Here is an 18,186-nt window from a genome sequence, read left to right as displayed (position 1 = left end):
GAGGTTCTTTACAATTTAGTTTTTACTTTGAAAGAAATTCAATATTCAAAATAGGATTACTTTATTATTACATTTACTTACATTTCATATTATAAAAATTAGATCAATTCTGGAGAAAATGACATGAACTATTTGTGGCGGATGTTTATGCATGTTTTCTGTTATCATCGGAGTAAATTGGTTGACTCAGTAGCCTCGCTTTCGGCTCTATATAATCAACACAAATTACAGCACAGGCAAAATGTGTGATGACCATGGGCGATTGAACATAGTTCAATTCCCAAAAAACTGTATGAGAAAAATAAAGTGTGTCGCGAGTGTTCTTTGTCTGGGACTCCTGGACAAAGGAAAGGAGTTACTAAATTCGGATGCACCCAGTGCAATGTCCCAGTGCACCTTGAGTGCCAATCCAACCATATTATGAGGATGCTCAGAGAATAGGGACTTTAAATTAGTGAAAATTGATGTTATTACCATATAAGGTAAATATGGACTTTTCTTGAATTATCAAATGGGGAATAAAAGTATGGACAATGGCCAAAAGCGAGACAGGCTACATGCAGAGTTTTCAAGTGTACACTGGAAAAGAAAATCAACAGGAAAAGGGACTATCACTAGGGCTGTGTATTTAGCCAAAAATTTCGATACGATACGATACAATATTTTGTAAAGCGATATGCGATATATTGGATTCTAGAACAAGTCCATCGAAAAAGGCTTAGAAATCATTTTAATGCATAATTTTCATAACAACTAAGTGTTTTATTACCCATTTTAAAGTTCTTGTCTCATTGTTATTACAAATAACACTTCAAATTAAAACTTTTTGTGGCATTAAAATCAACATGTTCAAATTCAATTGTCTTTGTATTTTGTAACAGTTATAAAAACTGTGTTATTTCCTACAAATTATATTATTATTGAACAGTTTTATTTCAAAAAAGTGAAATATAATCTTTGGTGATTGAAATTCCCATCTTTTTAACAGAAATAGAAGAAAAACTATTTGTCCGATACGTATTGGAAGTTATTTTTCGATACGACATTTTTCTTGAATATCGATACGTATCGATATATCGATATATTGATACAGCCCTAACTATCACATAGAGTTGTCATGGACCTCAGTACCCCAATGTTTGGATCAAATCTCTCTGTGTACATGGATAACTTTTATAGGGGCCCAGATCTTCTTAGGGACCTGCACGTTCATGGGATAATGGCATGCGAAACTGTTTCGGGCCAACAGAAAAGGTCTTCCTAAAGACCTTCTTCCAAAACAAATACGACTGGAAAAACATGAGTACAGAGTCGCTCAGAATGATGTTCTTTCATTCTCTGTTTGGCAGGACACAAAACCTGTGCTAGTCCTGTCAAACTTTCATGATCCACAGCACACTGGACGGGTGACGAGAAGGACGGCTGAGGACAACGTAGTAGAGGTTCCACTTCAACTTGCTGATTGTCAGAAGTACATTAAGGGAGTGGACACTTGTGATCAAATGATTGGTTATTACATGCTGCATCATCGATCAAAGAAATGGTGGTGTAGACTTTTTTTTCTACATGATGATGGTTTCGGCACATAATTCTTATATACTTGCCAAAGACACTCATCCTGAAGTAACAAAGGATCGTTGCCCCAACTTTCAGGATTTTTTAGAGGAGATTGTGGAGGATTTAATCAGTGAAATTCGCTCTTCAAGAGAGCCACCCAAAGTTGATGTTGCAGGCAGGGCAACCGAGCATACAATTGAGAAACTATTTGAGAAAAACAATGTGTGCCGTGAATGTTCTTTAGGAGGAGCACCAGGACAAAGAAAAGGTGTAACAAAGTTTGGATGTACCAAGTGTAATGTACCAGTCCACTTAGAATGCCAATCAAAGGACATTATGTGAATGATACGACAGTAATTATAAAATTTGAGACTTCAGTAAATCTTTTTTTTTATATGATTTAACCATCATAATCATGACTACAGTTATTATTTTTTTCAACAAAGAGTGTGTAGGAGTCATACCCTCAAGGTCCGATATATGACCTATGCCACTGTACGATAACTCCTGCACATCTCCTCTCATGAGAAGTGCCTTTAGCACTCTCTACCTGGATCATGATTCTTGTGCCATAGCTTTTGTTCTCTGGTCAGGGATCATCAGGCTAGAGCTGACAAGCTGGAACAGGAGCTTGAAGCTTTGTAATCTTAATAAATTAACAGTTATGAAAAGTCTGTTTTATAAAATATTCGAGAGTCATAATAGGCATATTATTAATCAATCCTTTTTCTGTTTACAGATGAGAAAAGTTTCCCAGCCTTTGGCTCAAGGACAAGCACTGCATCAGTTGCACCCTGTGGAAGTTCGACAATGGCAGCATACACAGGTACAATTACATTAAAAATAATGAGCATCCTTAATTTTATCTTTCACCATTTTGCTAGTTAATACATATTAAACTACAATTCATTTTCTTTTTACAGATGAAACATTTCGTACTATGATTAAGCCAGGGATGACAGCTGGTAAGTTCAACCCTGGTACCCTAATGTGGCTCAAAATGACAGAATTCCAGAAGTCAGGAGTCACTGATCAGTTGATTTCAGGATAATTCTTAGGATTTTTATACTTCCTGAAATATTCCTGAGGTCAGGATAATGCATGAAATTATGATCTCAGGAACATCAAGAAATCTTGGGATTTTTACTCTTTAAAATCAAGTTCCTAAGGCCAGGATTAGGTCAGGATTCCTATGGCCAGGATTATGTCAGGATTGTAATCCCAGGAAATGTCATGACATTTCAGAATTTTTATACTACTGTGAAATATTCCTGAGGTCAGGACAAGGACAGGAATTCTGTATTCCCAGGAAATATCAGGATTTTTTGCTTTACCAGGATGTCCTGTGAAATCCTGAAAAATCCTTGTTCCAATTCCTCAGGTACCAGGATAATCTTGAGATTTCCTGGGATTTTTCACCAAGATATCTTGAGAAAATCTCAGGAAATCTTGGGATATCCTGGTCTTTTATCACAAGAAATAGTATAGAAAGGAATTTCTCATTAAATTTATTAGACACATTTACCCTTTAATTTTTATATTTGCATAACTCCCAATTCACAATGAGTTTTACTATTCTTTTACAAAGGAGAGGTTGTGAAACAGGGGAAATGTCATACAAGAGTGTATCCATTCAAAAATGTGCATGAATGGACCATTAGAACAACTACAGGTAGAGTACAATAATATAGTTCAATTTTTATTTTACACATTTGAGAAACAAAACAAGTAACATTGAAGTCGTTTATTTTGTTTATGGTTTTTAGAGTACATTTGTTAAATATCAAAATTTTATTTACTGAATAGGTCTCCTACAGAATGGACTGTTATCTATGGAGAGCGGAAATGTCGAAATGGGTATTAAAGGAGTATCTCCCTTACTTGGATTAGATTGGTTTGACATGGTACATGGAAATGTGCCTGATTACATGCACGGTTTGCTACTTGGAGTGACCAAAAAATTACTTTACTCTTCTGTTTTCTCTGTCAAATTCTAGCAAACCATACTTTGTTGGCAAAAACATCAAAAGTACAGACAAAATTTTTTAAAATATGAAACCAACGGATCATATTTCTCGCTTACCCAGAAAAGTTGAGAAAAATCTTCAACATTTTAAAGCTTCTGAACTACAAATGTGGCTGCTTTATTATTCATTACCATCTCTAATCAACTTTCTACCTCGGGAATACTTGCAACACTTGGGACTCCTTGTAGAGGGCAGCTATCTTCTTCTATCAGACAAGATAACAGACCGAGATTTGGACAGAGCTGACTGTCCTTGCCGAGATTTACAGGGAATTTGTAGTTTTATATGGTACAAACAATTGCATCTTTAATGTACATAATGTTGGCTGTCATCTAACAACCTATGTTCGAAAGTTTGGACCATTGTGGGCATGGTCCTGTATTCAATTTAAAGACATGAATGACTTCATCCTGGATTCCGTTCACAGTACAGGGGATGTTTGCTTGCAAAAAATGTGGATGGTGCAAGCCCAAAAATGACTTTCTGTGGATGCCTCACACATATCAAATCCTAGTTTCAAAACTTTTGTGGAGGACACGACGCATTCTAGTAGGAAGACAGTTACCATCAAGCAAAGAGCAGAGAATTGCCAAATAGTTGGGGGATTACAGACATTTCTATCGAAAATCTTCGCTTAGAAAATTATATCCGTGCATTGTTGGATATTGAAGGTGATTTAGGAAGGTTGTCAAAAGCAATCAGGATTGTTAGTGAAGATGTGGTGTTTTATAGAGTACATTACTTTCGCATGAAAAAGAGGATTGCATACACTGTATGTCGTCACAACAGACCCTGAAGCCTCTGGAATAAATCTTGCAGCAATTCAGTTTTTCATTCTCCACCATACAACTAAGAAAAGTCTTGCTGTTGTTCACCCTCTTCATATCCTTGAAGACAGTCCATATGTACATGGTGAAGTTCACCATCTCATTCGAGTTGAGAAGAGAGCCACCCAAGAGAAAGTGATCCTTGTCGAAAGCATTTGTGAAAAAGTGCTGTTTCTTAATGGAAACAAAGATTATGTTTGCATAGCCCGATTGCAAAATTTATATGGATTATGCTCTTAAAGAACTTCTATTTTTAAACGAGTATACTTTAAAGTAAAACTGTCTCTTGTGTTGTTAGTTGCTTGTTTTAAAGCATTGTAAGACATAAGTGTTCTTTATTCCAGAATATATGTACATGGAATTTGGCATTCTTAACCCTTGTAGTGCCGGTACGCGATAAAGCGACGACCCAGATAACACCATCACAGTGCCGGTCGTCGATATAGTGCAGTACGCCATGTTTTCCGTTCAGTGCCGGTCGTTGATATTTCGACTTTAGACACATGACGTTTTATTTCGTATTTTAGCCAATGAAAACTTGGGAATCCCTTCAGTTCATATAGAAATTCTAATAATAGAGACATTGAAGTTTGTTTCTAGGTATTTGATTGGTTAATTGGGGGAAATACTAATATTTATTATTGGAAAACAAAACTTGAAACGAGTTCTTTGTTACGATATGAAAACAATATGGAGGTTGTAGATGATGTGGTAGAAGGAAATGCGGTTTTAGACCAAGTAGATCCCGAGAACAGAGACCTATTTAGAGAAATTTTTCTCAATGAAAATTCGGACGATGAATTTGTCGGCTTTGATGCCGAAGATTTGGAAAATGACGAAGGAACAGTCGAGTTTGAAGACAAGTGGATTCAGGACGACCTCATAGTACACGCTCCTGTCTTCCGAGGCGAGAAGAAAATCAACGTGGATTTAGACGATGACTGTGAGATGATTGATTTTTTTAAATTGATAGTAACAGAACAGTTTCTAGAAGAAGTTTTAGTGCAAGAAACAAACAAATATGCGGCAGATTTCTTCAACTCGCCCCAAGGTAGGAACCTCAAGCCTCAATCGCGTTTCCGGAAATGGTCCGATGTTGATCTTGACAACATGAAAAGATTCATAGCTATTGTAATAGGAATGGGCCTAGTACAACATCAGGACTTACAAGATTATTGGAGTACAGATGAAATGTTGAGGACACCATTCTTCGGAAACACCATGACCAAGAACAGATTTCTCATGATCATGTCCTTATTCCATCTAAACAACAACGACAATCATGTGCCTCGTGGTCAAGATGGACATGATCCAATTTTTAAAGTCAGGAGGGCTTATGATCATTTTCGACTGAAATTTGAAGACCTTTATTCGCCAGGGGAAAATATTGCAATTGATGAAGGGATGATTGCTTGGAGAGGCAATTATTCCTTCCGTGTCTACATGCCGGACAAACCTGACAAGTTTGGAGTCAAACTATTTATGCTGTGTGACTCATCAAATGGATACTGTTCTCGTTTTGAGATGTATCATGGTACCCAGGAAAATGTGTCAAACAAAGGAAAAATATATGACCTGGTGATGAGACTTATGAATCCCTATCTAGGAAAAGGCCATAAACTTTACGTAGATAACTTCTACACATCACCTATTCTTTTTCACGACTTATTTCAGCGCCGGACAGGAGCCTGCGGAACCATGCGTGTCAACAGAAAGGGGGTCCCTGCAGATCTAAAAACAGTTAAACTCAAGAAGGGTGAAAGTGTGGCCATGACAAATTGGACCCTTCAACTGCTAAATTGCAAGAGGGATGTACACATGTGTACCACAGTGCACAATGCAGAGTTCATCAACGTTCCTGGCAGAGTAGACAGAACCACAGGACAGCCAATTCAACACCCCCGCTGCATCGTGGATTACGATAAATACATGGGAGCAGTTGACAGATGTGACCAAATAATCGCATATCCGGCTTTCAAACGAAGAACCTTGAAGTGGTGGATAAAAGGTTTTTTTCCACCTTCTTATGATGGCAACCCTAAATGCGTACTTGCTTTACAAGGAGCATTGCCTGCGACTTCGGAAAAAAACTGTGTTACATCGAGTCTTCAGAAGAGAAATCATAAAATCACTCGTAGGTGAGACCACCCCTCAACCCACTGTAGTCCGTGGAGCTGCCAATCCCAGAGACGTTGAGCGTTTAACTGGCCGTCACTTCCTATCAAAGATCGCGCAAAAGGAGGGACAGAAGTCAAAACCTCTTAGGACTTGTCCTGTATGTTCTACAACCACAGGAAAGCGAAAAACTGTGGGAGATGGGAGAAAAACTGTAAGATCGACATATGAATGCAAGGTTTGTGACTTTGGACTTTGTGTACATCCTTGCTTCATGCTTAACCACACAAAAAAGGACTATAAACAGGCCCACCAGCGTCTACAGGACCAAAATGAGACAGTAGTGACTCAGACTAAATTGAACATTCTTTGATGTATACTATTGACAATTATTGAAAGTGAATTTGAATTTGAAATATTATTGTTGTTGCTCTAACACAGGATGAAGAGTTTGCATTTTTTCTTGTTTATACCACTCTGTGTTTAATGTGTTTTATGGAAAGAATTATTCACTTTATGAAGGTAATTTATATAGAAATATCAGTTATAATGAATTAATGAAAATAATTCAAAATGGAAATGAAAATTTAAACAGAAATATTTAATTATGAATAAATGATTTGTATTTTAATTTTTTTTTTTAACAGAATTTGTATAGTTTTGCTCTATATCTTTTTAACAAAGCAATATATCAGAAAAAATTTCTTCACAGTCTTGTTCTTTGTTTCTTTCTGAAAAAAAGTTGCACAGATTGTTATCAGCAAAAAAGATAAGAAAACGGTGATAATTGAGATAATCTGCAGCATGTGTAATTTGAGAGAAATTTGCAAATCAGCCTGGCACAGTCAGCGGCTGGAGCTCCTTATCAGCTCGGCACTCACAGATGCTGTTATCTAAAGCATCACTGGCACTACAAGGGTTAATTTATAAGAATTGTTTTGACATCCATAATTTTTTCCAGTGTGCGAAATTAACGGTGGACCTGGACCGGTAGACAATGTCTATAGAAAATCTAGTCAGTCTATACCGATCGAAATATTAATAGACCGACTTGTCTATAGGAATTCTGAGTAAGAAACTGGTTCCCTGCTTGTCTCTAATAAACAAACCACAAAAAGGAGGACCAGTTTAAATAAAACGTCTGTATTACACTGATGTATTCCGTTCACCCCTTAGTTATAATAGTTTGTTCCACGATGTATGCAGAAATAATTCGAATCGGAATATTTTATTTTTAACATGAGGGGAGGTTAAGTTGTGATTACTTAATGGCAGCGGACACCAAAACAGTGCAGAAGAAACATGTCCTTCTTCGACCGTTTAAAGGATGTTGAGGGTGCACGCCCGGAAATTATTATTAAGCGGAAGGTAGCGAAGACAGCGAGTTCCAGCAAGACAGAAAAAGATGCTGAGTATGACAAAGTAAAGCGTAGTAGAAGCTTTCAATGTATGAACAAGTTTTCATGTATTATTTATTTTAATTTCAATATTTTAGCATTGAATGTAGTATTCTTAATTTCGGTCCATAGGAAGTTGCTGTGGTCTATAGAAAATGAGATGTCTATGGACCGAAAGTCTATAGGACTTTGAAGTTAGTTTCGCACACTGTTTTTCATGACAGTATTTGGAGAAATATACCATTTTCATACAAATTAATGATTTTTGCTTTGTAAGAAGTGTTTTGAGCCTGAAACAATATATGTCTCTGAATTTCAGATAAAGTCCTGAAAAGCAGAAGAAAGTCCTGCAAAAACCTGCAGCTGTGACAGTGGGATTTTACAGGGTGTTTGGGTAATGAACATGTCCTACAAATTTCTGTACAGTCACACTTGATGTAAGTGGGTTATTCCAGGACAAATGCAGGAGCATTAAGTCCTGTATTATCCCTTTTCATTAAGACATGGGAGAAGTTTCTAGGGATATCTTCAATCATTCCCAAAAGTGGGATTAGTTTTTTAGGTGCATTTAAAGTAAATTATTTAAATATTAATAATAATTACCATATTATCAAGTTCTTATGTTTAAACTATTTTTTTCTTATAGTGTAAGCACTAACTCCATATTATCCAGTTCTTATGTTTAAATTAATTTTTTCTTATAGTGTTAGCACTAACTTCTCATCAAAATGTGAGGATACACCCAAAAAAGAGAGATAAGCAATCATCTTCCTCATCATCACCAGAAAGGTAAATAATTCATTAAAATTACACCCTAAATTTCAAGCCAAAATTCATGTTTTCCTACAGAATGATCATGCGCACCATATTACCATTCAGATTGATTTTTTCCATTATTAAGAAAGAGGCATTTAATACAAGAATAAATTTCTTGACAATTCTTTATTTTATTTATATTTATTTTTAGTTTGAAAAGAATGGGACATGTTCAACCAAATAGATTGAACAAGTGTTCTACAAAAATCTCTAGATTGAATGACTCTTTCATTCTTTTTTCATGTTTTTAAAGGAAGAAGAGGTAGAGAATATTGTCTGCAAAGCACCTTGCTTGACATCTGCAGTAAGCAGGTGTTTTTGTACACACTCTCTATTCAGGAGTTACTAAACTCCTCCGTAATGGGACACAAGAATGTCAAGTCAGGAGACAAGAGAGGCCCCGACTCTACAAGGAGCTTCCAAATTGAAAGTAAGTTATTTACATCTCCATTCCATGTGTTTATACTTGTTTTCTTCTGAATCAGAAATTTTGCTTTTTTGGGGGCATCTTGGGTCAATTTTATCTCACAGCTGAAGTCTCATGGCTCAATGAAATTTTCTGATCAAAATTTGTCTGTTGTTGTAATTGTTCTAAATATTTCACAATTTCATCATCTTCTCCAGAAGTGAAATTGTCCCCCCCCCCCCTGGCAATTCTTTTAAGTAACCTTCACTGTAGTGTAAATGCCTGGCAGTTCATGGATATTGTTCATTCATCATAAGTTATACAAATGATAACTGATTGTCCATATTTTCTTCAAAGAACTCTATAAATGCAAGTTATGTAGAGTAATTGAAAATTAGTCCTTCATTTAATTTTTAAATGCAGAAAGTCTTAATTTTTTTTCCATTGTAGAGAGAATGCTTAACTGAAGAAGCTTTGTTTTATTTCACTTTATAGAAGCTCTGTGCAAACATTTCCATAAAGATTTGGCTGTGGTGAGGGGGAAAATAAGGGATAGACTAAAGTTAATTAGAAGGGCTTATAGTGGACTGGAGCAAGAGAAAGCCAATGTGTCTGTGTTCAACTGACTGTTGAAATATGATATATATTGATTATAATGAGATACAAATAGATTTTCCTTGCCTTACCTAAAGCCCTACATTTGTTTAGGCAATGGCAAAATATTCGTTTTGTTCTGTTCAGGACACTGCACCAACAAGGGAGGAAAAACAGAGGTTATTTGATGCAGGATTGGGTGAAAAGAAAATCAAATTCCCCCCAAAAAGGCAACCCTGTCTCTTTCAAAGACATCCTACTCTGTAGGGCAGAGGTGCGCTCTGTAGGGCAACATTCATGGCAGTTACTGTATAAGGGATTAAAAGTTCCGTCTTCTCTGATTACCTATGTTTTACCCAACAGTTCACTGTACACTATATATATTTTGTTGATTTGGATCAAAATATTACCAATGTTCAAGGACAGATTCTTGAAATATGATAATAAAATGGAAAGTTTATAAAATCTAGTTTTATTATGGTACATGTATATTGCTTTAGTTACTTTGATGCTAATTCACTGTATACAATAATCATAAAGATTAAAGGCTGCAAAGAATGAAAAGAAAGAAAAGCAACAAGAAGCAATCATAGAAACTATCAAAATGATGTCTGAAAGAATTGCTTGAGTCAACTTTTTTAACCCTTGTCCTGCCGGTACTCCCAGATAACACCATTACAGTGCCATCATCAATGCAGTGCAGTCTGCCATATTATCCATCACAAGACGAAAGACCACCTTTAAGCAATCGCTTAATGGTAGCTTAATGGTGGCTTAAAGAAGTTAATTCCTTTAAGCCACCATTAAGCCACCATTAAGCTAGACTTACAGGTGCTTAATGTCCAAACTTCATTAAGCTACCATTAAGCCACCATTAAGCTGAGCTTAATGGTGACTTAATGGTCAACCCTCATTAAACTTTTACGCATCTTATATAGAATCTTTGAACTAAGTTTTAGTTATTTTAATATCATTTACGCAAAATCTATTCCATCTCATAATTCTGTCTCGATCATAATTTCTACGAGTTTTTTGTCAACATGCATAAACTTGATCACTGGGAACGAAGTTAGCTAATAGCCACAGGGGCTTGCTCGAGGTGTCTAATCTTTTCTTAAAATCATTTACAATGATAATAAAACAAGACATCCTGTAACAGAACTGTATATTATTTTTATTTTTTAAATTAACCATTATTACATGCGTTGTTTTTATTTTTAGTGTATATGATTTTAAAAAATAAATAATTATTACACACCGTGAGCAAGTCCTTGTGAAATATCTTAAATTTACAATACCAAAAATCAGTTTGTTTTTAGAATTATCTATATTCATGAACACAAAATATATATTACTTTTTAAAAACAAAAGTGTCATTTTATTTCATATGTTAAAAGAAACATTCCGCTACAGAATTCACAGGAATATAACTATATAATCTCATGAAAAAAATCTTTGTCCTTTTTTTTTCGGGGGGGGGGGGGGCTACTGGTATACAAATGTTTAGTTTTCAAAGATTGACTTTTACCATGAAAAACTTTTTAATGGCTTTTACATCATGAATAATTCTAATTAATTAATTATATTTTTTTTTTTTAATAATGCAGCGGTAAGTATCTGTCAAAATCTAGTCGGTCTTCAATGTTTGTTATTTCAAAATCGATTTTCAGGGGAACGGCCGATCAGATTAAACATGACATCCGACCAGATGTATACACATTGAGAAACGGGGTAAGATTAACAGATAATCCGTGTACAGTAAACCGACTGGTCAGACAATAGACCTTAATTAGGTGTCCCCCTGTCCCCGGTTAACTAACAGGAAACTACACATACACAACACTGACAGATTTTAATGATCAATTATTTTAAAAAAAATTAAATTTGACGCAAGCATATAACAAATTAAAAATTATGATTCATCGTAAAAAGTCAATTATTTTGATACCCATTATGATACAAAAAGAATCTAAAAAAGGTTTTTGTAAACGTAATTAACCAGGTAACTCAAGATTACGCGAGGATTGTTACTAAATTGTTGACACAGAAACCGTTAATATCCGCAGTATATTAAAAAAAATAGTAGAATCTGTTTTTTTTCCCTCTTTCTTTTTCGATGTTAGACTTTTTTGTTTTATCTATAATTAATTTATCTTCAATCATGATTTTAATTCTTACATTTCGAAAATTTTCGAAGAACACTAACAGAGCAAAGAACTTAATCACATTACATCAAACTAAAATCCGAACTCAGTGTAGAAATATATATATTAATGTGTTAAGATCCACACATAAAATTGTTTATATTTTGTTTAATAAATCAATTCAAGACTTTTGGAAATGTTCAAAAAAATTCTAGTAAAAACCTTTACAAGTCCAAACAAATTTTGAAAAAAATAAAGGTTAAATATTTAATATTTTCCCTTATTACTTAGGAGCGGCGATAGCGTAATGGTTAAGGCGTTCGCCTTCCAAATCTAAGGTTATGGGTTCGCGCCCCCACTGAGGCGAATTTTTTTTTTTTTTTTTGGATTTTGAATTTCGTTCTTTTTCATTATTTTTACCAAATCAAGATACAAGCGAACTCTACATTTATAATAATGATAACAAATCACTATAAAAATAATTTTTCAACCATATAAACGATATAATCGACTGCGTAATGTGACTTAATGGTGGCTTAATGGTGGCTTAATGGTAGCTTAATGGAGTTTGGACATTAAGCACCTGTAAGTCTAGCTTAATGGTAGCTTAATGGTAGCTTAATGGTGACTTAATGGTGGTCTAAAAGTTACCATTAAGGATCTGTAAGCCACCATTAAGCTACCATGAAGCTACATTTAAGCACCCATTAAGGACTTGGAGTTGGCTTAATGGCAACTTAATGGTGGTGTAAATGTTACTTAAAGGTGCTTAATGGTGACTTAATGGTGACTTAAAGACAACCATTAAACCACCATTAAGGACCTATAAGCCACCATTAAGCCGGACTTAAAAGGGTGTGTTTCATCTTGTGCATTTATTGCCAATTGTAGATTAACTTTTTTTAACCCTAGTCCTGCAGGTCGTCGCTTTATCGACGACCCAGATAACACCATCACAGTGCCGGTCGTCGATAAAGTGAGAGCCGCCATGTTTTCCGTTCTGAGCCAGTCGTCACTATATCGACTTTGCACACATGACTTTTTCTTTCGTATTTTAACCAATGAAATAAAGGGAATCCATTCATTTCAATGTTATTTACTAAAAATAGATAGATTTTCCAGTAGTTTAATGATATGATTTGCTCTTGATGGGAAATTCCTTTATGTATTCTTAGAAAATGAAACACGTTGATCGCGTGCTTTGGGGAAAGTTTGAATACAAGATGGAGGTCGCGGAGAAGATGCTCGATTGAAATAAGCTTTTATAGTAATAGCAGGCAGATATAAATGGTTTATTTGGTAACATATATCAAAATTGAGCTTCCGATGAAGAATTCTAATGATTTGATTCCATGGACATGAATATTACGTTGGAGCAATGACTTTTTCGAGGACGCGTGGATCTAAAAACATTGATGCGGGTCACCAGTTTCAAAGGTGAAAAAAATCGATACAACTGTGTCAAATGATCGCACACTGATTGACAACTTAAGTTTATTATTTTTAATACCTGTTTTGAAGACGTTTTGGTTAAAAAAAAAAACTTTACGGCAGATATATTCAAGAAAGAAACGGAGCCACAAAATTGGATTTCCATGTCCATTAAACGGGTGTCAATAAAGGACTTGTAGCAGTCCTAATTTTATGTTTTAAAAATCTGAAAGTATAGCCAGTAGTTACATAAAGGACTCTCACAATATAGTAGTTGTAAAAAGCTAATTTGAAATGAATATTGACATTAAAATACCAATATTTTCTCATTTTAAATATTTTAAATGTAAAATTTTAGTTTAAAGCTTTTGTAGTTTTTTACTGAGTTGAAATATTAAAAAAATTTCTTCACAATTCTCTTCTTTTGTTTTTTATGAAAAAAAGTTGTTTAGATTGTTATCAGGAAAGTCAGTTATAAAATGGTGATAATTAAGATAATCTACAGCATATGCAATTTGAGAGAAATTTATAAATCAGCGTGGCACAGTCAGCGGCTGGAGCTCCTTATCAGGTCGGCACTCAGAGATGCTGTTATCTATAGAATCCCTGGCAGGACAAGGGTTAAATTGATAGTCATAGAACAGTTTTTAGAAGAAATTTTGCTGCAAAAAAAAAACTAATAGGCAGCAGATTTCTTTAACTTGTCCCAAGAACGAAACCTAAAGCCTCAATCGTGTTTCCCATAGTGGCCTGATGTTGATTTTGATAACATGAAAAGATTCTTAGCTATTGTTATAGGAATGGGACTATTTCAACATCAGGACTTACAAGATTATTGGATTAAGGACGAAATGTTAAGAACACCATTCTACGGAAACACCAAGACTAAGAACAGATTTCTCATGATCATGGCGTTATTCCATCTAAATAACAATGACAATCATATGCCCTGTGGTCAAGATGGACATGACCCAATTTTTTAAAATTTGGAGGGCTTTTGATCATTTAATTTGACAGAAACTTGAAGAGCTGTAATCAGATACATCTTTAGGAGTTTAATTAATTATCAGATATCGAGACCAAAGAAAAAATGACCCAAACTTCAAAGAAAAAGAAAGGCTTAGAAAAAAAATTGCCTGGCACCAAAGAACAGTTGAGCAGAAAGAAATGAACAGAGAACAGAATAGAAAGAATCAGCAAAGGTAAACTGAAGAAAGAGACTTTAAATAAGCTTAGATTACATCTTCAAATGTTTTGGGATTAATTTGTTTAAGTTTAATTTACATGTCATTATGAAATTCAATTCTAACAAATGTATCATATAATTGAAATTTAAAGAACAATTTTGAAAATTATAGATACCGTGAACGACAGAGAGAGAAGGGGGTTGACTTGAAAAGAAAGTCTCTAAAGTAATGACTAGAAATGAGAGAGAAAAGCTACAACAATTTTGGAGGGTAAAACAAAAAGAATCTTGAGATAGAAGGCATCCACGGAAAATTAGAAGAAAGAAGGAAAAAGACAGAGAGAGGCAAAGGAAGAAAAGACTAAATAATAAACTGAAAGCTATGGAAAAAAAGATTGAAAAGTCTCCACAAATAAAATCAAAATTAAACAAACAATTCTTGACAGCATCAAAGATAATGCAATAGCAAGAAAAAAAGCTGAAAAAAGCTAGCCTTTTTTAAAAAGTCACACTTAAACAAATATGCTAGTACATTTCTAGGAATCAGTCAGTACTACTTGAGCAAACTCTCTAGAACTGAAGAAAGCCCTACAGTAAAACTTGTTTATTACGAACACGGATACAACGAATTCACGGATATGGAAGTTTTCTGGAGTCCCGGCAGCTTCTTTAACATTTCCTTGTAAAATTTTGCGGTTATAGCAAATTCGGTTTTAAGGTATTTACGGATATAACGAATCATTTTTGTGTCCCGCAGCGGTAAAAAATAACGAAATTTACTATTTTTATAACAAATTCACTTTGGTCGAAGTTATTTAAAATTTAGAACATTTGATTTTTTTTTTCTAAAATTTAATACGTACATGCATTTTTTATAAACTTGTTTTATATGTGTAATACGTTTTTAATGTTTGATATCGTTATTTTATTCATCTTGTGTTTCTTTCCAAGTTTCTAGTAATTAAAATCAATTTAAAATTGGTATGTGTTAGGGTTTTTTGTTATGATTGTGAGTCTTTATTCACTGAACGATATGTAATCACTGAGCTGTCCTGATAATCAGTCTTGGTGGTAACGATGGATTCGCCATCATGCAAGAGAAAAGCGATTTCTCTTGAGACTAAATTTGAAATTATTAAATGTGAGGAGTCGAATATACCTAAAAAGGATGTGGCTGCCAAATTTGGGATTCTACCAAACACCCTCAGCACTATCTTAACAAGCAAATTCAAGGAATTGTGGTCCCCCGCTTTCGGTGTCATTGTGGGTGAGATGTCATTTTTATGACGTATTGTGTGTAATATGAACACCCTATCATATGTCATTTATTTAGAAATCATCACTGAACTCAAGGTCAAAGGGTTAAAGTACTTGGTATCCAATGGAAAGTCTTCTAATAAGGATTACATATTTGAAGCATGAAAGTCCTAGTCCTTACCATTCAAAAGTTATAGTCAAGATTTAAGTTTTATATTAGTACAAAAATGTCCAAGGTCAAGGTCAAAAAGTCAAGGTCGTTGGTATCAAATGAAAGGTCTTGCCAAAAAGAATGCATATGTGAAATATGAAAGTCCCAGTATCTACTGTTCCAAAATTGTGGCCAAGGTCAAAGTTTTAGAAAAGTAGGTCAAACTCCAAGGTCAAGGTCAAAGGATCAAAGGTCTTGGTATTTAATAAAAGGTCTTTTCACAAGGATTACAAATGTGAAGTATGAAAGCCCTAGCCCCTACCACTGAAAAGTTTTTGGTCAAGGTTAAAGTTTTTTCGTAAGTACACAAATCTCCAAGGTCAAGGTCAAAAGGTCCAAATTGTTGGTATCCAATGAAAGGTCTTGCCACAAAGAATACATATGTGAAATGTGAAAGTCCTAGTATCCATCGTTCAAAAGTTGTAACCAAGGTTATAGTTTTTAAAAAGTAGGTCAAACTCCAAGGTCAAGGTCAAAGGATCAAAGTTCTTGGTATTTAATGAAAGGTCTTCTCACAAGGATTACATATGTGTAGTATGAAAGCCCTAGCCCCTACCATTCAAAAGTTTTGGTCAAAGTTAAAGTTTTTTCATAAGTACATAAATCTCCAAGGTCAAGGTCAAAAGGTCAAAGTTGTTGGTATCCAATGAAAGGATGTGCTACAAACAATACATATATGAAATATAAAAGTCCTAGTACCTACCATTCAAAAGTTATGACCAACGTAAAAGTTTGGAATTTTTGTGTAAAGGTGGGTCAAACTCCAAGGTCAAGGTCAAAAGATCAAATTTATTGGTACCCAAAGAAAGGTCTTGTCACAAGGTTTACACATGTGAAATATGAAAGTCATAGCTCCACTAAATCAAAAGTTATGGGCAAGGTTAAAGTTTTTGTGACGGACGGACAGACTGACAGACAGACAGACGGAGAGATGGACAGACGAATGAGATTTAATGTCCCCTCGCTTTCGCGAAAGCGGGGGACAAAAAAGAGGGATGAAATATGCAAGAACTATGAAACATCAGACCTCAGCCCATCCAGAAAGCGGCACCGGTCTGGTAAACATGACGTTGACAGTGCGCTATTTAAGTGGTTCACTGAAAAGCGTGTCCACAATGTCCCCATCAGTGGCCCCATTCTTCTTAAAAAAGCTGAAGAATTTGTTGTAAAACTCGGCGATTCCGAGTTTACGGCCAACACAGGTTGGTTAGACCGATTTAAATCCCGTCACGGCATTGTGTGTCGATCAATTTGTGGTGAGAGTGGAGAAGTGGACGTAAACCTTGAACAAGACTGGAAAACAAATAAACTTCCGAAATTAATCAAAGGTTATAAACCTTGAGACATATTTAACGCGGACGAGACGGGTCTCTTCTATAAATTAACCCCAGAGAAAACTCTCCAATTGAAAGGCGTAAAATGTTCTGGAGGCAAAAAATCAAAGGATAGGTTGACTCTTTTAGTTGCCTCAAATATGGACGGCACTGAAAAATTGAAACTTCTTGTGATTGGCAAGTTTGAAAACCCACGTTGCTTTAAGGGTGTACATTCCCTACCAGTCACTTATCGCGCAAATAAAAAATCCTGGATGACCAGAAATCTATTTATGGAATGGATCAAATCTCTTGATAAAAAGTTCAGTGCTCAAAAAAGACAAGTACTTATGTTTGTTGACAATTGCTCAGCGCACCCCAAACTGCAAAACCTCAAATCAATCAATCTACATTTTTTTCCCCCAAACACAACCAGTGTACTTCAACCCATGAATCAGGGAGTCATCTTCAATCTTAAGACGAAATACAGGAATGATTGATTAAGTACATTCTTAAAGTAATTATGTGTTTCTCTTTTTTAAAATGTTTCTATTCATGTAATTAATTCTGGTAAATAATTTTGATAATTTTCCTCAATCTATTAAAAATAATTGAATTTAGTGCTAGACCTATCAATATTCGCCCGGAGGCTACACGACCTTCTACTGTAATAACACCCATGCTTTACAAGTGCATGTATAGGTGTGAACTCTATTAAAAACCCATTATATTTCAGTGCGATGACAGCAAGGTTGAGCCCCAGGTAAACATACTGAAAGCAATACGTACCATCTCTGCCGCATGGAATGACGTCAGCAGCTCCTGTATTGCTCATTGTTTTGGAAAGGCTGGATTTTACATGTCCGATTCAGATGATGTTTTTAATGCAGAAGATGACCTATCGC

General features: G+C 35.1%; 1 protein-coding gene across 1 annotated transcript; it reads left to right on the top strand.

Annotated features, from left to right (window-relative positions):
* Positions 1-5,101: 5,101 nt before the first annotated feature.
* LOC134232361 (piggyBac transposable element-derived protein 4-like) lies at positions 5,102-6,899 on the top strand. The gene is made up of 2 exons (XM_062714302.1): positions 5,102-6,419; positions 6,550-6,899. The coding sequence occupies exons 1-2, from the start codon at positions 5,102-5,104 to the stop codon at positions 6,897-6,899; spliced, it is 1,668 nt and encodes a 555-aa protein (XP_062570286.1).
* The last annotated feature ends 11,287 nt before the right edge of the window (positions 6,900-18,186 follow it).

Source organism: Saccostrea cucullata, unplaced genomic scaffold, assembly GCF_032062105.1.
Source record: "Saccostrea cucullata isolate Sc308-1 unplaced genomic scaffold, CSIRO_AGI_Scuc_v1 ctg938, whole genome shotgun sequence".
NCBI classification, from domain to species: Eukaryota; Metazoa; Mollusca; class Bivalvia; order Ostreida; family Ostreidae; genus Saccostrea; species Saccostrea cuccullata.
Note: the sequence above shows the minus strand (reverse complement) of the source record. Positions and strands in the feature narration are given on the sequence as shown.

What these genes read in the sequence shown, in the direction of transcription:
- LOC134232361 (XM_062714302.1), top strand. Translation starts at nt 5,102, where the DNA reads ATGGAGGTTGTAGATGATGTGGTAGAAGGAAATGCGGTTTTAGACCAA. An exon ending in CTTGAAGTGGTGGATAAAAG is followed by an intron (nt 6,420 to 6,549) that starts GTTTTTTTCCAC and finishes AATCACTCGTAG; the next exon opens with GTGAGACCACCCCTCAACCC.